Here is a 24,930-nt window from a genome sequence, read left to right as displayed (position 1 = left end):
CCATCTGAGCAGAAAATGCTTTTTACGGGACCATTCACTGGCCCCGACGCCCACGTCAAGTTGAAAAACAGGGTGGAAAAGCGCCTTGAGGTGAAGTACTTTTGTGCAGCCAATCCTGTTTACTTTCTGACAGTGTTTGTATTTAGGAGGAACAGAACATCATCATCTTTGACTGTTTGTTTTGTTATCCGGCTACCGGTCGACCATTATTATTAGCCAAGATTAGTTTGTTGTAATTATTGTAGCCAGACACCGGCCTTTAATTTGGTCCATTATGTTCTTCGCAATATTAAACTCGGGACTAAAATGGGGAATCTGCATCAATGCATTTACCAAATCAAACCCAAATATCGTGCACATTCTTGTTTAAAATTGTTCAGTTCGCTCGCATAACATGAAAGATTTTAATTGTTGTGTTATGTCATCATTGTATTTGGACACAAGATAATAAATACTCACAAGTGAATGTTTTTATTTATTCACACCTCTCTTCAAATGTATGTTCACCCTCCGTATGGACTATATTATCTTTCATCCCGACCCTGCCTCAAGTCTCCACAGCTAAATACTTACTTTTATAGCTTTGATTCCAGACTTGGTGATCTGGGTCATCTTGGCCTTGGAGATGGGAGGCTTGTACTCATTGAGAGAGTACAGCTAGAAGAAACACAAAGACAGTAGGAGGAAACTTTATTAGCCAAATCATTATCACAAGAAAATGGTTTGGAATATGAACCTTCTACAAGTACAACAGTGGTTATTCAAAGTAGAACAGTTTTGTAATAAACAGGGATATTTATGTCTGGACGCTAGGGTTGCCCTGGTTAACGGTATTAGGGCATACACCGATTACATTACTTGTCCACCGTCCCACCGTTGTTTTTCTTTTTATTTCAAATATAAATAATTTACGAAAACAATATAATAAAATACTTAATTATGATTAAAAAACTTGCTATATATTATAAACAATATATAGTTAAATTCACGTATTTGCTTAGTCGGAAGCTACAAAAGTGGCTTCACACAAAGTGGCGCACAGCAGAATCACGCAGTCTGTCACATTTTACTTATCACAGGAGGAGAGAAGGCTCTAGAACACCTGAGGATCCGGTCTAGATCGGGACCTGCCTCCCTCCATACGTAATTAGTGCCCGTGCATAACAGGGACACTCCCTGCATCCCCCGTTGTAAAATGTCCGGTGTTGGGGAAAAACTCCACACCGTGGCATCCCCACTTCTCTTTTACAAGTCATTTTTTTACATGTCTGTTTCTTTCCTGCAGAAAAATGTTTTAAAAGGGACCTCTCATGCAAAACTCACTTTTTCGGTGCTTGTGCACATAAATTTGGGTCTCTGATGAACCAACTAACACACAAACTGTGAAAAAATACAACTCAGTCAGTGTTTTGTGAACTGTATGTTTCAAGAAACGTGGCCCAAAACGAGCCGCTCAGCTTTGCTAGCTAATAAAGGTAATCGCAGTAATATACGTCAGTTCAGTAGAATTAGAACCGCCCCCCATCTGAGTAACTCCACCGACACCACGGACCCGCTAGCGTCCTAGCTAAGCACTAATCATAGGGAGTGGCTGCAGAGAACAGCACAAATCTTTTACAAGAACGGGGAATTAATACCAATTGTTGGTGAAAAAGCAGCAGACGAGGGAAATGTAAGTATCTGCTGTGCTTTTCCTTTCTGTGTGTGCGCACGTGTGTGTGTCCACAGTAGGACTGTACTGTCAGTTGTGGCGCACGCTCCGCTCTGCCTTTCTCTTAACAAAACAATAGATATATTTACTTTATGATGTTTCCGAAACAGAATGAAACGGAAAAAAGCCCCAAGCCCCGTCGTGTGGCATGGTGTCAAGGTCTGCGTTGCTCCGGACAGCACCATTTAATCCGTAAGAGACTTTTAAATCTTGCTATCTTTTGACATCTAATACGAGTGGAGATTCAGCGACTGGACTTGCTTGTTTCTCGCCTCAGATTTGTTCAGAAACCGATTTCACTGTACTGAGGAGGTGAAATCTGTGAACGTTTACAGAGAAGTACAGTGGAATATGGAGTAAAGCTCAAACCCCATTGGCTCACAGAATTAGGGGCCTCGGGAGGGTGGCTCCCCCCACTGAAACAGCCCGTTTTCAGACAGGGTGGTTTGGACAGCATATTAGAATGGCTCAAATGCAATACAAAAAAAAAAAAAAACCTTTAAAAACATATTTTGTGGGGCCTCTGGGACCATATATTAACTTGGTGAAAAGGAGCATAATCGGCTGGCTTTAAATTCTTTAGACTATTTGTCTTTCTCCAACTCGTGAAGCACTTTTAACACGTTTTACTATTATTTTTATGAATATCTACCTTGTCAACAAAAGGCATTGCTCATTAAAATGGACAGGCCAACATGAATAAGATAAGAGACTTTTATAGATCCCCGGCCAAGCCGAGAATGATACTGATAAATAAATAACAAATACATAACAAAACATTGATAAAGCATCGGTATTGTTGTGCAGCTTCTGAACAGAGGCATCACCGAGACCGCCTGGCAAGACCAAAGTCAATAACAAACATGTACAAATGAAGCATTATTGCTATTATTATTATTATCATCATCATTGTTATTATCCAACTTCACATCAGTCAGGGCAGGCCAGAGTTGTTAATGCAACTATTGATAAAAGCGTTACGTTTACTATTATTATTATCCAACTTGTCAACAAACGCGTAATGAGGCAAGGCCAGAGTTAATGATTAGACTATTGATAGTGTATTATTCTCCACCTTGTCAACAAAGGCGCATTAGGGCCAGGCCAGAGTGGAGCCAGACCGTGGCCTCATTTCACCGCAGCCCGACGGCTCTAAGCTCGGCTATGCTAACGCTAGTGAGGTCGCCGAGCACACAGTAACTCAAGTCGCTCACTTTTTTTTTTAGCGGCGTAGCGTCCGACTTCGGAATGTATTTGCACAACGGCGCACAATCCCGCCCCGTTGAGCGGTCCGATTCCGGCTCTCTGGCCCGGACATCGTCACACTGCGCCACCGGAGCAGCCGCTGCAGAGACATGCGGCCTTGTGCGGCTCTGCCCTTCTCTGTGTAGCTGCTAGCTGATGCTAAGCTAATGTTAGCAGCTAAAATAACCGGACCCCGAGCGCCGTGCTGGAAATCGCATGGTGTTTCGGACAAACCTCGATGTTAAACGCCTTCACGGCCTCCATGGTGTTGGGGTTCGGCTCGCAGCGGGCTGTGAATGTTTGTTGTGATCCACCTCTACGGCCGGTTTGAGCCGTGCATGCCCTGGACTTGCTGAGATGGAGGAGACTGCCAATATGGCGCCCCGGTGTGGAGGAGCAGAGAGGGGCGACCCCTAGCGGCGGCACCGTCGTGCTACACCCCATTTGAATTCATCCTCCCACTCGTTTATTTATTTTGAATACTTTCAAAAAAATGATGAGAAATCGCTGCCCTTTCTGTCATCTACTGGTCTTTGATGTTTGTCACTATAATTTAATGCCATGAGATATTGAAATCGATAAAAAATGTACAACAAATGAATAACAAACATGGCATAAATTGTTTTTTTTCCTCGGAGAATAAAACCTAAATTCCCATATAACATGCAAAAACATCGGTGCAGCTATCACCCACCCCAAGTAAAACATGAAGCAAATGCCAAAAAATAAAGTTTGTTACGTTAATACTTTATTTCCCTTTGTAAAATCAAAACAGAATGATCATCAATAATAAACCAGAACATAAGTCACACTTTACATCTTTGTACAACTAACTACACTACATTACAGAACATAAACACTGGCACTACACAAAAACCAGCAAATCCACAGAGGATACAGATTTATTTACGTGCTGGACGCTGGCTGCTTTGTTGGCTCAAAGAAAGAGGATCCTGCCCTGCAGTAAATCCCCCAAAATCTACAGCTTCTTAGGAGCATTATGTCTGGGGACATATTTCAGGGAACGGTGCACTGCTCGGCTGCAGCACCATATGCAGTCACAGGAAGCTTTCTTTCTGCTTGTAGAAAGGTCAACCTCCTGGTTGTCTGCCCGCCAGATACCGCGGGGCCTGGATCTCTACGTCCATCTCTGACGAGGAGGCTCTTCTTGACCGTTTCAGATCGAGTCCCGAAAAAAACAACACCGGACCGGGTATACATCACACACGCAAACTCTCTTATGATATGGTTTTCTTCAAAGGGTGGAAACTCCGGGTTCTGGAAAGCAAAATTCCATTCTGTGATTGAGTCAACCGTGTCGATTCTCGAATAAGCATCAGCACAGAGGTCAAAAACAAACTGAACAGTGAGATCAGATGGCTACAGCAAAAACATGTCAGGGTTTTTTACTTTGTAAACCTGGAGTTGACAAAGTAAATGACTAACACAGGCCATCACGGCGCTTCAGCATCACTCCAGTTCCGGCAAGTCGATTACTTTTTATGTTGCTGAATACATCAAAATCACAGAACTTGAAGAGGCACATTTTTTGTGGTCCATCCGGAAAGGCATGTCAAATGCCCTTCCGGACAACGCAGATGCTTCAGGCTGGAGACCCTGGGCTGAAATTAATATTTTGTTTATTGTCGAGTGCGTTCTTTGAACGGATGTAGATGTTAAAATCTTTAATTAAAGTTGCATTTCTAAAACATTATAAACCCACACTTCCGAGAAAAGGAGTTTTTAACATGGGCAAACTGGCAGTGTCCATGCATGGCACTATACATTGAAGAAAATGATTTGTCTACAGATTAAAAAAACAACAACATTGTAAAAAAAAAAAAAAAAAAGCCCTTTCCAGGTAGACATTGGGTGCTTTTCTTAACTAAACCATAACACTCAAATCAAGCAAATTGCCACAGAATAATTCTAAAATAAACAAATATATAAACAAACCGTAACATGTAATACGACAATTATAAATGTAAACAAAAAAAAAAAAAAAAAAAAAAAATTCAGACTTCACATTTTACTAAGCCCCGCTAATTTGGATTCATTTTAGAATGTAGTCACACCTTCTCCATTCAGGTACTAAAATATCTTTTATCATGATAGCTCTATCCCCTTTGCTAGGCAGTACTCAATAATAATAATCATAATAGTAATAATAACGTCCACAGTAGTTTCCAAGAACAGTGTTTCAAGTCCTCAGAGTCCAGGCATACGAGGACCACAGTCAACGCAGGGTCTTCACAAACCGGGCCCTCACAGACTGGTCTCCACCAGCGGAGGAGGAGTGATGGCCGACGCTGCGTCTGTTGGGTTGCAGCCCCCCTCTGGCGCCCCCCGCTGGTCGTCTTTGAGACAGCTCTCCGGGAGCTGGGGCACGCTGGCGTCCTCCGGCGCCCCCTGTTGGCCGTGCTTCAGACAGATCTCCTGGATCAGGGGTGCGTTGGCCTCCTTCCACTCCCTGAACCGGTTCGAGTTGAGCTCGGGTTCGGACAGCACCTGTTCGATCAGCTGCAGATCCGCCTCCTTAGACTGTAGAGGACCACCATGGGGAGCACGTGAGGGCAATATGAACACTGAGCAAAACCAGTTTTTAAGCAAACAAACAAATTCTTCAAAATACACTCCTGACCCATTCTATGCATGTATAAAATTAAATAAAAAAATGGAACTGGAAACAACCTGAAGCCTACACACAAAGTCCATTCATTCACATAAGGCATAGAATACATTATATAAAAGCAAAGAAGAATAAAAGCATAGAAATAAAAAGATACAAACACGTTAAGAAAAACATGTAATTAAAACACAGATCAATTTAAAACAGGCTTACACACTCAAACCTACACAAACTTTGGTCGTTGGGACTCTAACCCAACTAGAAACCCAGTAGGAGCTCTTACGACACACTTGGGAATAAAAGTCTAAAAAGATGCCGCTTACCTTTAGCGTACTGTTGAGGGTTCTGATGAGGTGCAGTTTGTTGTTGACTGTCTGGTTTTTGCAGCGTTTGATAAAAGACGCCCTGAAGTCCTTCTTAGTGGATGGCTTGCGGTCGCCTATGGGCGAGAGGCTGGCCTGCTTCAGGTGGATGTACAGCTTCTCCATCTCATCAGAGCTCGCTTCATCACCCCCTGTCACAAGATGACACATGCTAGCATCACTTATATCAGTTTATTCTCCTGATTAGGAGGATTAAGCTACATTGACTCCATAAAAGATGCTATAACACTACATAACACACATTTAAACAGCCCAAGCATACGCATCCAGGAACAAGGCTAACTCGCGAATTGTGAGTGATAATGGGTTTTTGTACTGATAGAAAAGTCTGACATAGAGACTAACAGATGTTGAATACAGGAGAAAGACTGGGTGCTGCGGTGTAAAATGTGAACGCAGAAAGTAGCAGTAGTAGTACAGTATGGCCTCACACAACAATGGGAAACAAACGTACAGTGTAAGGAAGAAAAAAGGTCAGTCGAAAGACCTTGATGGCCGTGTGGCAGTTCTGCCACACGCCACCCTAGTGGCGTTTTCAGGCACTTCAGACACACTGACACAGGCAGAGATTTTGCAGCCACACCAGTTGATTGTAGAGAGTGACAGAGGCTCTACCCGTGTGTGGGGGAATGGGTGATTTACCTGTTGCTTGCTCTGACGAGCAACAGGCGAACAGCCACCCTGATCCTGGGCCCAATAACCTAGACAGGTGTCGCTGCTAAAACCACACCACCCCCACACCTCAAGTAATTCTAGGCACAAAAAAATGGTCTTGGGTTGAAAGAGGTTGGCTTTTTAAAAAGATATAGCCATGATAATATAGGCTTTTCTACTCTCCCCCTGTGATTTTCCAGCTTTCCTAGAACGCCCATGAAGATCTTTGGACTGGTCTTCTTGCTTTCCCCACGAACAGATGTTTCCTAAATATAGCTCTGTACGTGCTGCGTAACTGTATGCGTTGGCCAATCTTGACACAAGTCCTTGCAGAAGACGACGGAAAGAGGAAACGTTCTCTACATGGCAGTCTGAAAGAAATCGAATGTTTAGCTCAGTTCCCTTTATGCCAAACAAATGTTATCTCAGTAAGAGGCCCTTATTCACACTCAAGTCAAAAGACTTTCCATTTAAACACAAGTTCAGACTACGTGATTTCTGGGATGACTTTCCACTCGCTGACAGGTTTTTGGAGATCGCCGAGCAAAGCCCCCAGATCGGAGGAAGATTAGAGCGCGCTCCCATGAGCGATAAGCGTGTGGTGTGAACTGCTCACGACTCAATCAGAGCGCAGTGATCAAGAAAAGAATAAAAAATAAATAATCCAGTCCCGCGCATGGCATCGCATCATTTAGTGTGTCAGTTCTCGCGTGTGTTTTTGTGACAAAACGTAGTTTGGAGATCCAACAGACTCGTCTGGGATTTTTCCTGGTGAAGGATCTTGTAATGTGTGACCCCCTGTCGCTGATCAGTCATGTGGTGTACAGACCACAAGACTGCAAGATTCCTGGTCACAAGACAGAGAGTTGTGTAGTGTGAACTGTACTGCGATCTGATGACTTTGAAAGTCGTGTAGTGTGTAAGAAAACCCCAATGTTTTTAAAGAAGTCAATTCCTCCAGATCTCAACCAAAAACCACACACCCTTTACCTCCGTCTCCGACCCCTGGAGTGTCCTTCCCCGTCTGTCCCTCGGCGGTGGGGTTTCCCCCGGGGGAGCCGGTCTCCGCGGGGTCCCGAGGAGCCGAGGCGTCCCGCAGACACAGCCGGGACTCTTCGTCCTCCTCTTCCTCCTCCAGCCCTTCTCGCGGGGACCGATGGGTGTGCACCTGAACCACCGTCGTTTCCGTGGCGACAGGAGAAGCCTGCGACACCAGGTCCAGCCAGGACTGGCGGTGCTTGGCGAGCGAGGAGGCGGAGCTCTGCGACGTCATGGTGCTGACGGGGGAGGAGAGAGAGCCGTTGGGTTCGCTGGGGAGAAGGGTGGAGTAGGGAGGAGGAAGAGTGTCCTGGGAGGAGGAGAGATTAGAGAGATCAAACAACTGTTTCAACCACTGTTACAGTGGTTTACATCTTTGTCAACATTGGATAGATTTTTATATTCATATCCACTCTGCATATAGTGCAAAGATGCACTATTTTCATGCTTTTACACTTTGAATTTTTGATACAGAGGTTTACTGGTTTGTTTGGTTTATTGCAGATTTCGTTTATCATTTTTTAGTATATTGCCATATTTTTTTATTTTCTATTTTTTTTGTCACCTATTTGTTTTGATGTGTGCTGCTGTAACACTGCAATTTCCCTCCGCAGATGAAAAAGAAAATCCATCCATCTATTCTGGTTTAATACATAAAATAGTGGTTGTTAAATTCCACATCATTGCATAGTATAGAAATAACATTTTGGAGCTGTAGATGTGTCAGTTATGATTGAAGTAATTAATCATAATGTGCAGAAATTGCACAAATAAACTGCACATTTATAAAGGGGAAAAAAAAAATACAAAACCATAATTTGTGATTTTCTGTCTTGAAATGAGGACTCATAATGAAGGTAAAAATACATTGCATCCAGTAAACAACAGAAAAAAAATTGTCATCATTGTTAAGATGTACAATGTATATTGTTCCGTATGATTCTGGAGCTACTACTGATCACGCCACTCAACAGTAGAAACATCACATTCACTCTTCTGAACTGGCGACACCGGTATTTGGTGTTGATTTCTAAGTTTCCGAGTTGTATTGATTACACCCAGAACCGACACCCACCTGATGGCCGCTACCGGGCGGACAGGCCGCATTCAAGCCAGGGTCCTGCCGGGTTTGTTCGGAGTACGGCGGTGGAGGGTCGGCAGTCTCTGCCTCCTCGTGGTCACTGGCCTCGCTGTAGCACTCTGAGCACAGAAAACCGCACACAGTTTGAAATCCACAAACACAGACAAAATCGATAAAAGCGGCTACAAATCACGACTCTAAAAACAACCGAGATGACACTGTAAGAAAAATAAGAAAATCCTTTCACCTGCGGCAGGGTTCTGCTCTGCGGCGTCGTACTGGATCGAAGACAAACCCAGTTTATTCAACCAGCTGGAGGCAAAAACACATAACATGCTCAGTTCAAGGGCATATCTCCATCGACAAAATAAAGAAAAGCTCTTCAAGGAAAAAATCCAACACAATTGATATTGCTTATTTACTTAAAGTGGCAATCCATAAACTTGCCTGAAATGGGTGGATTACACTACAAGTCCCAGAATTCCATTCCAAACTGCATTTTTTTTATTATTATTTTTTTTTTTTAATCAACTACGGCTTTGTTTTTGTCTCGTCATTTGAGGATGCGGTCCGTTTCCGTGTATGTTCATCCATATCTACGGTTGGTTGACAACAACTTTGCCTGATATCAGACAGAATTATCAACTCGTAACACTGTTTGCATCTTCAGTCTGATATTGCTTCTGTGGGGGGAGGGGGATTCGATTTTCCCTAGCCAGTCGCTAGAGACCAACGTATCCGCCTGAATCTAACGTCGTTTTTAAGTCGACATTGATGTGTAGCCATGCGAACATACTGGTTTTGCCTCGGTTTAACTTCTTGCGCGTGGCGGACCCCGCCACCAACCACGGAAACAGCATATAGAGGAGCACATGCACGACAAAAATACACTGAATGGTGGTTTCTTGTAAAGGGCCATCTCAATAAACACAGGATGAAAATATCAAATCTGGGATTTTATTTTATTTTTTAACAAAATGATCTCACGGATGACCACTTTAATGAAACCTCCCAGACGATTGATGTCGCTTGTTTGCTTACACGCAGAACAGCCGCGGGACTTACATGTTCATGTCCTCGTTGCTCTCGGCAGCAAAGTAAAACATCATGACTTGAGGGTGGCAGGCTTTGATCGCACTGCGCGTGGGGAAGAGGGTGAAGAGGGATGACATTGACAACAGGGTCACATGGGTATTACATTACTTTAGTTTGGGTGTCAACATAATGTGAAATGTGTTGCAGTAGTATACAGAAGTCAATGTATGGAATAAAACAAAATAAACAAACCCTACTAACTACAAAGCTCTACACATCCTTACTGGATATTATGCATGATTCACATTAATAACACACTTCCTGGCAGTCCCTCTCACATGCCTCTCTGCAGCCTCGCGTCAAAACCGACAAACCCTTGGTTCTGGCGGACCAGCAAAGGAAAGAAAAGTGTGTGCTTACTGTTTCTTCTTGCACTCTATGGCTCGGTCGATCACAAAGTCTGTGAGGTTGATGAAGCCCTCCGCCTTTTCAGCCTGACACACACACACACACACACACACACACACACACACACACACACACACACACACACACACACACACACACACACACACACACACACACACACACACACACACACACACACACACACACACACACACACACGGTCAAAATCAGAACCACTTCCTTCCTGTCAGAGAGGCTGAGGCGAGGGGGGGGGCTTGTAAAACTCCACCGTGGCGGATGGATGTTGGCATGCGTGGCCGGGTGAGGGTTCTGAGGCTGTCGCGCCGGCAAGTCACGCCGGCCTCCGGGACTGACGGGAGCATTAGAGACGCCATCAGATTGAGGAAACACTGCGATGGCGTAGGGGGCAAACGCTCTGCTCCAGAAAAGGATTTTTGAGATTTCATAGCGCCTACGTCTAATCTCCATGGTCTTGTCAACAGGATCGGATACAAGCGGATTGAAATATGGAGGATATTTATTTTCCGGTTGTGAATTTGAAAGCATATAATCAGGGAAAAACTGTGAAAGCTATTTAAAGACAAGGGGTGAAGCGATTTGAAAAGTGAAGCCTGACGTACTTTTAAAAACTAAAGTAAAACTAAATTTGGAGGCCCCTGTGCTTCTGCAAACGAGAGAGAGAGATGAGTCGAATAAATGTGTCAGTTTCCTTATTTACTGACGTTTAGTTTAATGATATTAAATAATTTTCGGGTTAGACATATGAAGCGACTCAATTGTAATGTAATGCACATCAAAAAAAGACCTAACCAATGTGTAGATCTTTTTGTTTTTTTGGATTGTTAAGCTCTTTTTTTTATTTTATGTTACTTGTCTCTGTCTGATTGCGGTTTGGAGTGGATGGATGCTCACCAGCTGGCTCGTGTACCAGTAGAGTGACGTCTTCTTCAGCACGAACCAGTACTTCTTCCACTTGAAGCCCAGGAAGCCCTTGCCCTCCTTCTTCCGGTAAAGCCACCCCTGGTGGTCCGGCTGGCCCAGCTCCTTCACTGAGACCCGCCGCCTGCTCATCATCACATTGCCTGAGCCCAAAAACAGAATCCACAAAGACTGTCACTCGCACTGCTTCCACTACAGAATCCACGCTGCAGGGCTAGGTAACCATGGACTGTTTGGAAACGTGGGAGTTACGCAATACGACAAGTTTCTATGCAAACAATTTCGCAGAATTAGAAAGACTGTTTAAGAAAATGGCAATATATGGAGAATCTGGAAAATATACAATAAACCTCACAGGTAACGCTAACCTTAATGAACCTAATAACAGAGAAAAACAAATCAAAAACCTGGAAAATAATAATAGAATAACAATGGGCATGTCATAACTTTATTATAAACTATATTAATAACATAATAAATAAACTTTTTTTACATAATATTATATTAATAACTTGATAAATAAACAGTGAAAAGGAAAAAAATAAATGTACAATCAACCTGACATTAAATTGTACCCTAATAGTAAACTAAATGTGGGCAATAAGCCTACACATCGAAAAAATAAAATTGACTCTCTCATAATAACCACCGAATCAATACAGGAACAAAAAGCCCGCTACTGATATACAGTAAATTATCCCCACCCACATGTATGGAAATATGCCTTTCTGCTAAATTCAACCTACCCATTTCAGATATGAATCACAGAGCAACAAAAATAACCCCAATTGTAATAACAAAACCAACATAACATAAAAAAAAAAAAAAACGCCTTAAATAGAAGAGCTTAAAAAGCCCTGCGTCCCCAGTGCAACCCGCTGCGGCGCGGTCTGAAGGCACATTGCACTGACACTCTGACACACGCCCACCACCCAGAGCCCCAAATTACAGCCGAGGGCACGAACGGAGACAGAAAATAAAGACATAACGTGGGGACACGATCTTACCTCCCCGGCTCTTCTTCTTTGACTTGTGCCGCAGGGAGACCTGGGGCGAGGGTCAGGGGAAAGTGGAGGGTTCAGAGCGGAGGCGAGACGAGCGCGGAACATCCTGTTTCTCACCCTCCCCCGTCACATGCTCTCTCTCTATATTTCGATCGACCCTCTTTCGACACCACACACACGCACACGCGCACGCGCACAACACGCATACACAGACCAGACACACACAGACGCCTGCAGGTGTCCTTTTAGTCTACTGCTGTTGTCTTGCTGCTCTCACACACATCTTTTTTATCTCTACTCCTTCTACTCTCACCCTCTGCACACTTGGCTGGCCGATGATTAGATAGATAGATAGATAGATAGATAGATAATAAACCTAAAAAAAAAACCTGCCAAAAATCGAAAACATTGGCAATAAACTGTACAGTAAACCTAAGTAATCAACAATAAACAAACTTCTGTGGCTATTCACATCCTGACAGAAAAGTATGAAACTGTGCAAGCTTGCATGGATGCATCTAAAATAAACCCAGTGAGGAAAAACAGAAAGCCACTGTTGATATTTAAAAATGAAATGGAACACTCACAGGGTTGTAGTCATCCGCTGCCATGGAGGAGGACAAAGAAATGGGGAAGGCGGCCTGTTGGAAGAATAGAGAGGTGCACATTTTGATTTTTCCACTGATGCAAATCTGCTTCACGACTGCAGAAACTGCTGTTAAGGAAAGTGAATGGCAGAATGTTTGGTGTTAGCTCAGCAGTTTTATTCCTTCCCATGATTCATACAACCTCAACCCACGACCTAAAATCTAAAGACGTGAGCACCGATAAACTAAGGCTGACTTAAACCTTTTACTTATTACTCTGCAAAGAATAGTGCTATTTTGGAAAGGCTGAGATGGTAGAGGGATGGGGTAATGTAAAAGTGCAACATTTTATATTTTGGATGCATCACCCTATCTGATGGGCGGCGGTGATAATTTGCGGGTAGAATTTGCCTTTTTTGACCAACTTCCTCTGAACAATAGAGTTCCTTATTCTTAAAGAGCCGACGCTGCCTGGCACGGGAAGTGAATATCCGAAAAACGTGCAATGCCAAATGAACAGGTCACCTCCATGAAGACGATTTCACATAATTTAACATCCAATACAGCTACGTTTTCTAATTTGCCCGCTCATTATACGGGCTGTAAATGAAACTACAGACAATAAAAAGAATCATCTTGACTTGAGGTCAGAAGCTCTCTAGCCAATCACTCCTTTAAAAATCGCAAAAAGTGATTTTCAATTGTAGTTTTTGTGATTCATTCATTCATTCATTCATTCAGGTATTGCACACATGTGAAGATTCTATTTTCAAATGATTTGTCGTTTTGTCATTGATTTGGTCATTTATTTTGGAAATATATAATTTGTTTTATTGTACCTTATGCCGTTCTCATTTTTTTATTGTAATGGCAAAATTATTTCGATATACATGTGTTTGTGTATGTATACACACACACACACACACACACACACACACAATATATATTTAACATTTATTCTTATGTTTGTTTTTATCATTTTTTTTTAACAATATATGGCTGCCTTTATACAAAATATTTTGAATTATTCTATCAAAAAGGCTATGAAACAGATTGACGTTGGTAAAAAATATATATATATTAAAAAAAAAGATTTATATATATATATATATATATATATATATATATATATATATATATATATATATATATATAGCGCCCCCAGCTGTTCTGTGTATCGTTGTGTGTTCTGCGTCTATCGATACATACACCACGAGCCTTGACAGACAGATCGAATGATCAAATAGATGAAAACAGGGGGAAATACGGTTCTTCATACCTTATCGAGCCAAGGACCAAGCCAGAGAGGTGGTCTGCCTCAGACCAGTCTCCAAATCATATGCGCGTCATGTGTGAACGCGGCGCTGGTCTGTGACCGAACGTTGCTCAACACTCAGCCGTGTTTCCTGTACGATCACTAAACCACTGAGGCACAGGAACCGCGGGGACTCGATCTTATTAACGTACTGACATTCTGGGCTTTGGAGTGTGACAATAATGCCTACAATTTTAAACGTCATTTTAAGTAAAATTTAAGTAAAATTCATGAATAAATAAACCCAACAAAAAACCCCAATATATTAAATTGGTGGAGAAAAAAAAAAAAAAGGTACTCATCAACAATACCTTCCACCAAAATTTCAACAACTGTATTTTGACTCCAACCCTCTGGCGAAAGTCTGACCAAGCTCTGGTGATCATCTGCTGCAAATGAGCTTCGAGTGGTGGTCGAAGCCTCTCCGTGCTCTTGGTGATGGTGTGTGTGTGTGTGTGTGTGTTTGTTTTTTTGATGATATACCCTTAAGGAATATTTGAATTCGGTTAAGTGCCAATAACAAACAGACGTCGCTCTACAGGTGGCATAATTACGGAAGCGCTTCTTCAGCCACGCTTGCTGTGACCTCAGACGACCGCGAGGTGTCGCCATCGCTCCTTCGGGCGACTTAAAAGAAAAAAAAAAAAGATCCTTTTAGCTGGGCAATCCAAAACGACCATGTCGTAATTTAATCTCGACTACTTAAAATAATCATATGATAATATCGTATCATAATCCATTTGAATAGGAGAGGTCACGGGGTGACTTTTCTTGTACATGATGTACAGGCGATATATTTACGGAAGCGTTTCTTTAAAAGGACTTGTCATTTCGAACAACCACTAGGTGTCGCTATTTCCCCTTCTTCGCAACAGCCGCTGAATGCATTAATGCTGCATTAATGCTTAACGACATCGAGTTTTAGAAACTTTTTCTTTAGCTCTAGCTGGATAACATTTTTTAATAATATGTTACATTATAATTCTCATCACATTATAATAACATAATATTATAATCTCTTTGAATAGCGGACAGGTAGCAGATCATGCAGTGATTTAACATTGGCTTTTTGATTTCTGATGCCGCAATGCTACAATTGCTTTGTGACAATTTGCAGGGGTGACGGACCGGCTCCACTTGGCTTACTTATGGTTCTAGCTTGTAGCAGAGGGAAACATGAGGTCTGGTAGCCTGTGTCGTTGCTATCAACACGATCTGTGGGGAGTGGAGTATGTAGACATAACATTCCCGGTGGGGACGTCGGCCCTCGCACAATGGAGCACTGGCACATAATGAAAATTGGGTGCAGGGGACGGGATGTGGTGGTGCTGGTGGGTTATGTCTGTGTGTTGGAACAGTGGTAAACCAGTAGACACATTCTTAAATCCCTCACAATTTCACTCTCTTGTCTGTCTCATGTTTCTACTTGCATACATTGGGCCCCATTCTCTCGGGCCAACCACCACTGTATTGCAATGATGAGCTTTAATTTAGTGTGCAGGCGGCCCCGTACACTTACTATTCCAGCCAGGCTTTCCCCGGCTACTTATCCCACAATTTTTTCGAGCCACATACAAGGGAAATATATATCAAAACGACAAGCTCAATCCTAACGGGTGTTTTCCAATGTTGTGGAATGTTTCGGCCAATGGTTTCAGAAATATTCCACGGTTTGTGGTTTCGTACATAGTGTCCTGTATGACAAATAGAATGCAATGCAAAAAATTACCCCTGTGGACCTGCAAGCGCACACGCACACACACACACACACACACACACACACACACACACACACACACACACACACACACACACACACACACACACACACACACACCCTTTTGCCATGGTGAGCTTTAAATTGCTACTTAAAGCCTTCCCCATTCTGGAGGTAACTTTCTCACACCTACACTACCCCGTACGTTACCCTCAGATTCATAACAATCGGATCCCTCAGTGCTTTACAGTAACGAGAGAGAGCGGAAATGAAAGTCTATAACCATGGCACATTAGAAGGATTGAATGTTTGGGGTACATGAAAAGGGACAGTTTCAGTGGAGGGGGGGGGGGGGGGGGGGGTGAGGTAATCTGCCCGCAGCTCGTGTCAAACGCCTGAAGGATTCACCAGAATGCGGATTGGTCACACCATTGTACGGCTCAATCTCCCATCACGCTCCATACTGAGAACTGTCACGGCACTTACGTAGTTAATACCCCCCCCCCAAGACCTACTCTACTGTCAAATGTGTGTGAGCGAGAGAGATATGGATAGTGTCTGTGTGTGTGTGTGTGTGTGTGTGTGTGTGTCTGTGCGTGTGTCTGTCTGTCTGTCTGTCTGTCTGTCTGTCTGTCTGTCTGTGTGTGTGTGTGTGTGTGTGTGTGTGTGTCTGTGCGTCTGTCTGTCTGTCTGTCTGTCTGTGTGTGTGTGTGTGTGTGTGTGTGTGTGTGTGTATCAGAGAAAAAGAAAGACAGCTAGATAGAGCGGACACAGAGTGGCCATTCTTCGCCGGGAGGAATCTCACACTGGGCAGAATGATGGGGGTGGGATGGGGGTGGGATGGGGGTGTGTGTGTGTGTGGGGGGGGGGGGGATTATAGAGTTGGGGGTGGTATCAAATTTTCGCCTGCTCGGTCTAACAGGACCAAGGGGACATCAGCAGCTCTAAGGCCCGCTTTGGTTTGGGGCCATGGCCTAAGACACTGGGCAGCGCCACATGCTGTCTTGCCACGGTGTCCCTCTTCACCAGGGCAGGGTCACCGGACACTACCCAAATGTCTGCTTTGAAACAAGCCGAATTGCTCACACAGACTCACCTACATTTACATGCGCACTGATAAGAGTGTTCCGGCCTTGTGCGAACCGCCTACCAACTCCAACTATACTAGCTTTTCCGTCCCTACCTGCTCCATAGACATGGCTGACACCGAGGGGTCAAGGTCTTTCCGTTTGACACCACGACAAGCCACGGCGGGCCATAAATTTGTATACTCGGGAATTGTCCATTTGTCACCAGCGTGGCTATGCATCTGACCCCCCGTGGAAGTGCCTGAGTGGTATGTGCCAGCGAGGGATTGACATTAACTCATAGTGCTGTGGTCTATGAAGTGTGTGTATTTGTGTGTGTGTGTGTGTGTGTGTGTGTGTGTGTGTGTGTGTCTCTGTCTTGTCATCCGCTATTTTTTTCCCTTGTGATATTTAAATTGCGCTGCGATGTATTTTCAATGACTTCCCCCGAAACGGGAGGCAACCGGCGCCGAGTCCCTGGTAATGTGTTCTGAGGACCCATAGCCAAAAGACATGACCTTGCCGATGGATCCTATCGATTGTTTCAATTTGAGCAAATTGTTGAAAATTGAATATGATTTTAAAACAAAAGAAGAATGAGAAAATGCAAAACCACCTTCACATTCTTCAAATTATCTTCATCCATTCCCATAAAAAAAAATAAACGGAAAAGCCTTCTCCAGTTTCTAAGGAAATTTCACAGGAGCTAGGCTAGTTGAACCCCTCTGCAGCCATGCATTCAGCTAACACGGTTAGCATGCAGCCCGGGACTGTCTCTGTACTGGACTAGGGTAGCCAGGGGTCCCTCTTTATGTTGTACTGCACAGCATTTTGATCCCTTGTCCCATTATTGAGACAACGTCCCACATTTCGATTTGCTCTAGTTTTTCAGTCAAACCGCTGCAGGACAGATCCTCTAGAATCTGTCTTTCATCCTGGGGCTGTGGTGAAAACAGGAAGGGCGTCGTCGCAGGGCTGTGTTGGGTGTCAATCAAAGTCCTACGTGGGTCAAGTACAGGTTAACCTGTCTCTGCTACGCCCACAGGGAAAATTGCGAGACACCACAAAGTCACAAACTGTGCAGATTTAAGCGCAATATGATACAAACCAGCAAAAAAGAAAAGAGAATGCCGCTACAATAAAGACTGGGAAATGACTAGGGCTGCCCGTGACAAAAGATTTTCGACTATGAGTTGTCTTTTCAAGCGATTAGTCAACTAATCGTTGCACATTTATGATATGAATCAAATTATTTAAATATATGTTTTTGGGGCATCAGAAAACGATTTGCGTTTCAAGCTGAGAAATAATGTTAGAACTTACTGACATTGTTAACACTATTGATTCTTTAAGTGAGACAAACATATCAAAAGGTTTGGACTGCCTACCAGGATACTCTTTGTCCCACATTTGGTACTACTGGACAATTATGGACACAGGGGGATGCAATTGTCATCGACCTTCTCTGAATCTGGGCAACACGGACAAAGAGTTTTACCAAAAACTGGAGTATCCCTTTGAAACAAACTGATATATTCTTTCAGGTTTGATTTATTAAATGCACGCTGCTTCTGCACAGCTGTATGGATGTTGATGGTTGGTACTCTCAGCACCTATAAGTGTTTCTGAAATTAATGTAGCTACGTTGTATTGATACCCTTCAAATGGTCAGTCTGCTTTAATATATGGGCCACATTAGCCGGGCTCAAACCGAAAAACATACTTACTGCCTGAGAGAAGGACCAGGATCTCATGTGTGGCTGACTGTATCTGTAAATAAGAAAAAGCAGAAAGGAATAAGCACCACGCCCACCAGGCTTCAGACAGACCACCAGTGACGATGTCAGCCGGCGGTTTGTGTTGTTTCTCACAGTATTTACAGTAAACTCAGAGTCTCCGCCCGTATTAAAGCCGCGCACAGCCGCAACCTTGAGATCACCACCACGTTTTTGGTACTTTGCGCTTCGACTTGCTCAACCAAAGTCAACGCTTATGTTTATCTCCGTCCCTGTCGGGCTGATTTGGAGTTATCCCCAGCAGAGTCGGAGGGTTTGACATTTGGCAACTATCCACGGCGGCCTAATCGACGACATACTGACGTGCGATGCTTGAAACACTTCTGATTTATGTCCGGCGGCAACCGAAGGCCACGCTCTTCACATTTTGGAGTTGTCTGGGGCTTGTTGTTCCTGGCATCCATAAATCTTCACGTTTTGCCTGTTTCTTTCACGTCTGGTTTCACGTGAAGTTTATTTGGCTTTAGCTTTGTTGCTTCCATATGCAGTATATCAGAATGTGAATTGTTGATATGGAGGTTTATTGTTTGCATGAAGTTAATACTTAGGTCTATTGTATATTGCCATTTCTTTTTAAATTGTTTATAATGAGGTATATGGTATATATGTTTTTTGGTTTATTGTATATTGCCATTTTTTTTATGTTTTATATTGAGGTTTATGGTATTTTTATATTTTTTGGTTTAGTTTTGTTTTTTTTAAACATTTTTAGGTGATTTTTTGTTTTAGTGCATGTTTTTCAATTTTTTATTCTCATTACTTTAATATTATTCCCTATTTGTTTTGATGTGAGCTGCTCTTACAAAGAAATTTCCCTCTGGGGATGAATAAAGTATCTATCCACCCATCTATCATAGGTTACCCTACACAGAATGCATCTTTTTCTTTTAACGCTGGAGTTAAAAAAATGGAAATAAAAAAAAAAAGTTTTTTTTTTTGCTGTGAGTCAATTAATTTGTCATCTGTGTCAGATGCCAGATATATATAAAAAGAAAAGCACCAACAAGCCAACCGAGCGGGTGACATTCCGGCGGTGACGTGTTTGCGTGTGTTGAGAATACTAAGTGTTATGCAAGGTTTTAGTCATCAATCAGTGTGGTAATGTGGGAGGTCACACATCCTCAGGCCGCGCTCAGGACCACGGAGGCGACTTCCTGCCAAAGCCGTTTCATTACAGTGTGGGGCGGTGGTATTTGGAGCTGACTGTGGAAAACCACATTTTTTCACAACCGTGATATTGCTCAAATATCCTCCTCCTGTCATATGTGAAGGGCTTGTAATATTTGTAAAGTATTTGGAAGACCACTACAGACAGACAGACAGACACAGACAGATGGATACTTTACCCATCCCCGGAAGGAAATTGCAGCAAAAACAATATATGTCGATGTGCAATAAACTTCAAAATTAACTAAAATAAAGAAAACAATTGGCAAAATGGAATAAACCTTAAAATGACAAATAATAAAATACATCAAAATAAAGCAATGACCAATAAAAAAATAAACGCTTTCAAATGAGATAAGGAAATAAGAAACATTTGGCAATTTGCGATGAGCCCCAAAAAATTAAGAAGAAAAATAAATGTGAAAAAATTTGCCAATATACAGTCATCCCAAAAAATTAACAATAACCTGTGAGGGTTTCTTTCAAAATACATGGTGTCGGTCGCAGCACCGTTACACTTTGGTTATACTGTACTTGGGTTTAGTCTCGTCCCAATTGTCCCAAAGGCCAGTTGTAAGGGACTTGATTGGGCAGTTTGACAGTTTTCTTGTTATAGACGGAGATCGTGATACTCCAGTCCTGTGTGTGTGTGTGTGTGTGTGTGTGTGTGTGTGTGTGTGTGTGTGTGTGTGTAGTTTGCAGCACTTACCTGTTGAGGAAGTCACTGCTAGAGCGCCAGTCGGATCCCTGCGATACATAAAGATCTGTGCGTTAACACGTGGCGGCGTTGGTTTGAAGCCACCCGGCCATGTCAGCTTAATTCAGTTTCCTCAACACATACTGGAGTCAAATTTATGAAACGTATAAAAATTTTGAATTTTAACCACTTATTTATTTTTTTGTACCATACAACTATTTGAACTGTTTTTTTGGATCATTAAAGAGGCCGCAAAGATGCCTGGGATTCAAAAATATGAAATAAATAATACTTTCTTTTTGTAGATTTCGTTTTATAAGAAATAATTCAGATGACGGCCGGGAAGATCTTTTGAGACACGCGGGGGAAAAAACTCTACATGACACCGGGTCATTATCCTCTTACTCATCTTTAGAAAGGGCAGCTGAAGCATGTTAGCGGTTAGAAGCGTTAGGGCAGGTGATATTTAGAGCAGACCACAGATCTTCAGTCAGCGCAAATTAGCCAGGACCGCAGGCGTCCATGGCTTGGCAAGCTGGGGCAGAGCACAGAAGATACAAGTAGGGGAAGGAAGGAAGACCTGGAAGACGGTTAAGAAGTGAAGAAAAAACACCCCCACACCCTCCCCCACCAGTAGAATGATGCAGAAAGAGCAAGAAACAGGACGAGAGAGAGAGAGAGAGAGAGAGAGAGAGAGAGACAGACAGACAGACAGACAGACAGACAGAGAGAGAGAGAGAGTTTTTGGGGGTGTTAAGAGGTTAGAGGATGACTCTGGTCAGCAGGCTGATCTTCATCTCCACAGGGGTCTAAAAAGGTAGATGATGGCGTTCTTCGCCTTAAAAAAACTTGCATACAAAAAATGATGCATACCCTTGCCCTGTTTGAAGTGAGGTTCAGGTTGGCAAAAAAAAATAAAAAATAAAAAATAATAATCCTTATATAAACTTCCTGTATTCTGGTTAATTCATAAGCACCAAGTTTTGCCTTTTCTGCATCAATTTATTGTGTCTTGTGTCTTTATATAAATATATATATATAAAAATATAAAATTGTATTTTTTTTATTAATATTATAATTTTCAAGACATTTAGTAAATGACAAAGCTTTGCTCAAGGAGGTCGAAAATCAACGGTCACGGCAGGACAGCAAAGTAGTTAGAAGCTTCATCGAGCTTAAGGACTGATTGTGGAAGATTTATAAGAAAATGTCCTTCGTAGACAGAGGTCTAGGGTGTCACCTTATTGTTTATAAACTGGGAATTGATAACCAAAAGGAGAAATGTCCGTCAATGAATTTGGATTTAAATTATCACAAAATGTGGTGCTTCCAAAAACAAAATCCGAATTTCAGCCCATGCCCGGCAGCAAAACATTTAGTCTGTACGAGTGGTTACTTCTAGCCCAATCGTAAAATAAAGACAATACAAACAAGTGCTGAAATAAACTGCACATTTTAATAAAATGCTATACAATTTTTTACATAAAAAGGTGTGAAAATGAAAAGCTTTTTTCCCCCCACAACATAATTTTGGTAAATCCCTGTTTTTCAGAGAATACTGTCGTTAAGGGCTGTTTTTTATTTTAGAAATTATTAGAAATGATTCTCATCACCATCAATGGGAATCTCACACTTTTCCAATATACTACATAATTGAAATCCGCTCAAAATCCCATACTTAAAGATCCACCTGAGGTTCATCACGTTGAACTACGGTAATGTAAAGCACCATATCAAAGATGTTTAACTGTGCGAAATGTGAGTAAGATCTACTTATCACCATTAAGTCAGACCACAAAGTGTGTCGTCTTAAGATCGCATAAAAATAAGAAAATTAATTATCACTGCATTTTAACCAATCTTGTCTTGTCTCTTGTCAGGCCATCCCAAGCACCAGTTAATGGTAAACCTAATAGACGGCCATTTGGATCCTTAAAATACTGTCCGACCAGCTGGGTATAGGCCTCCGAGTCGGATAATTACAGAGTAGATTTCAACAGGATATAGGGGGGCTGGATGTATACAACAAGAGTGCATAGCTGGAAGACCAGAACAAATATTTGCTGGTAACAAGAGACGAAGTGAACTCCTTTTTGTTTTTTTTCCTTGCCCATACCAACCAAAGCAGCATTTACCTGTCAACCAAAGTGACGCATACAATTCTTTCCGTTTGTGCATAGTTTATAGACGAGGCAATAATTGGCAGTCAGTAATGTAAGTGATCACAAAAAAAGGAACTATGCGGAATAAGGGAAAAAAAACATGCATAACAAAAGCAAGTCAAACTATCAGCATTTTTTTTTTTTTTTTTTTACACATTTCGGCAAATCAAAGAAGGAAATAAAAAATAAAAAGCACACAATTGAACGAATACCAAATAGCGATTGCGGTGTCGAGCCACGCTCCCAACGGAGATGTGATATAACTTAAAGGGGACAGACATATCATGAAGAACTCACTTTTTCAGTGCTTGCGAACATACTGTACATTTGTGTCTCTGATGGGCCTACTAACACACAAACTGTGACATAAGACGAACCCAGTCAGTTCTTTGCGGGCTCCCTATTTCAGAAAACATGTGATTGAACAAGCCGCTCAGATTTGCCTCCCCTTCCCATGTCAAGTGGGGGCTCAATAGAACGCGGCCGCCCCCCATCTGAGTATCTTCACCCACAGCCGGAGAACTGCCTTTGCGAAGGTGCGCCATTTTTTTCCAATGCATGCGCCAGACACGCGAGCATTATGTCGAAGCCAAGAGCTAAGCATGGGAACTGCTCTGTTGTTGGCTGCACAGACCAGCCCTTCTTTCCCACTGTCCCTTCATTTAAATAGTTTCCCATAAATGTTCTGTATTTTTCTACTTTCTGAAGAGGAAAAAAAAAAAAAAAAAAAAGAAAGGCTTGCTGTGCACCGTGTAGTCAGAGCAATCTCTGCTCCGCTGTGCGTTTTTCCAAACAAAAGCAAGAAAAATGGTGCATTTATATTGTAGATGTATATATTTTCCTACGTTTCCTAATTCAATGAAACAAAAAATAAAAGGCCCTGTGCGTTACAGGGTGATATAGAGAGCCCCCCACCAGGCCACAAACAGTTCCGGAGTGGTTTGCATGAGGAGCAGCAGCTCATTTGCACTTAAAGCGACACACACAGAAACAGCCCGTCGGGAACAGGAGGGTGGTATAGAGGCATGTTAGAATGGCTAGAATGCATAATCCTAGTGGTATCTTCTGCAAAAAAAAAAACTTCAAATACATGTTTCGGGGACCTCAGAGACCTACATTAACTTGTTGAAAGGGAGTAGAATATGGGACCTTTAATATGTACAAAGAAAGTCCGGATGACGGCGGCAGAACGAGGCAAACGGTTCCTAGACCTGAACACGTCCTCTTGAGGCGGAGACGAGGCTGGTGAGTGAGGAAGAGGGAGGGAGGGGGCGTAGTTAAAAAAGGGGGAGTGATGCGTGAGTACGTGAGTACTACGAAAGCAAGTTTCTGTTGATGAAGAGTAGTTGGTAGTAGTAGTAAGACCAGCGAGGTATGGAGGTAGGCAGGGGGGGGGGGGCAGAGGAGCGTGAGAGAGCCCAAAACCTTAAGTCTTTTTTTTTGTTTTGTTTTTATGAATCGAAAGGCACTGAAGCAGAACATAAGACAGGAACAGGAAGCCCCGGACAGGAAGCGCATCATCAGTGAGTCAATAGCTTAAGCCGTGTGATCCAACTGACCAGTAGCGAGCGCTCGGCCGGGTTGCGTTTGGAGGCGGGCGGCGCCGCGGGGGCCTTCCGCAGGTCCTCCTGGTAGGGAATAGTGGCGCTGTTGTGCAGGTCCGAGTTGGAGTGGTAGCGGCCGGCCCGGATGCGGTCCGTGGGACGGACGAGGCGGCGTGGCTCTAGGCCGCTGCCGCCACTGCTGCTGCCGGGCCGGTAGGGCGACGACACGGAGGGAACCTCTTCTGCGATGGTGGGGATTCTCTCGTTGCTCAGATACCTGAAGAGGAGGTCTTCTGGAGAATGGAGGAAAAGTGAAGAGTGAACAAGGGAGGAGGAGGGAATGAGGAGAGGCTAGGGGACTAGATAGGGTTGTGATACGTTGGATGTCAAGTATTTTGAGTTTTTGAACACGCTGACTTTGAAGGCGTCTAATTGCTCCCATCCAACATGAATATAAAATGAAAACAGTTCAAATATGGGAATGACATAATATGAGATTGCATGAATGCAAAGTACCTTTCCTTCCTTGTGCCCAGGGCTTAGAGTAGGGGTCCACCACTCCAAGACAGGTATCTACTGGCATGGAGAGAGGGCGGGGTTTTGCTAAAAAAAAAAAAGGAGACTTGAATGAGTGTATAGGCAAAATCCTTTTCCTTTTCCACAGTAACATGTTTGTCAAGCACTATCTTAACAGCATGCATCCCAAGCAAGGACTCTCTATTCCCATAAA

At 42.9% G+C, this 24,930-nt stretch overlaps 2 protein-coding genes across 2 annotated transcripts in view; both read right to left on the bottom strand.

Moving 5' to 3' along the window:
• The window catches only part of scaf8 (SR-related CTD-associated factor 8), a 33,657-nt gene extending 30,352 nt beyond the window's left edge, over window positions 1-3,305 (bottom strand). Inside the window, exons 1-2 of the mRNA XM_080013057.1 lie at window positions 3,191-3,305; window positions 574-657 (exon numbers count right to left, since the gene is read on the bottom strand). Coding sequence (XP_079869183.1) covers window positions 574-657; window positions 3,191-3,220 — 114 coding nt within the window. The 5' untranslated portion in view covers window positions 3,221-3,305. The remainder of the gene's footprint in view (window positions 1-573; window positions 658-3,190) is intronic.
• A 417-nt stretch (window positions 3,306-3,722) lies between these two features.
• LOC307239518 (connector enhancer of kinase suppressor of ras 3-like) overlaps window positions 3,723-24,930 on the bottom strand; it is a 54,721-nt gene continuing 33,513 nt past the window's right edge. Inside the window, exons 12-25 of the mRNA XM_080012931.1 lie at window positions 24,717-24,803; window positions 24,216-24,493; window positions 20,507-20,544; window positions 18,562-18,604; window positions 12,736-12,789; window positions 12,152-12,191; window positions 11,118-11,287; window positions 10,197-10,270; window positions 9,807-9,878; window positions 8,989-9,053; window positions 8,736-8,860; window positions 7,613-7,970; window positions 5,909-6,099; window positions 3,723-5,497 (exon numbers count right to left, since the gene is read on the bottom strand). Coding sequence (XP_079869057.1) covers window positions 5,222-5,497; window positions 5,909-6,099; window positions 7,613-7,970; window positions 8,736-8,860; window positions 8,989-9,053; window positions 9,807-9,878; window positions 10,197-10,270; window positions 11,118-11,287; window positions 12,152-12,191; window positions 12,736-12,789; window positions 18,562-18,604; window positions 20,507-20,544; window positions 24,216-24,493; window positions 24,717-24,803 — 1,871 coding nt within the window. The 3' untranslated portion in view covers window positions 3,723-5,221. The remainder of the gene's footprint in view (window positions 5,498-5,908; window positions 6,100-7,612; window positions 7,971-8,735; window positions 8,861-8,988; window positions 9,054-9,806; window positions 9,879-10,196; window positions 10,271-11,117; window positions 11,288-12,151; window positions 12,192-12,735; window positions 12,790-18,561; window positions 18,605-20,506; window positions 20,545-24,215; window positions 24,494-24,716; window positions 24,804-24,930) is intronic.

Source organism: Zeus faber, assembly GCF_960531495.2.
Source record: "Zeus faber genome assembly, chromosome: 13".
NCBI lineage: Eukaryota > Metazoa > Chordata > Actinopteri > Zeiformes > Zeidae > Zeus > Zeus faber.
This window is presented reverse-complemented; position numbering and strand designations above follow the sequence as displayed.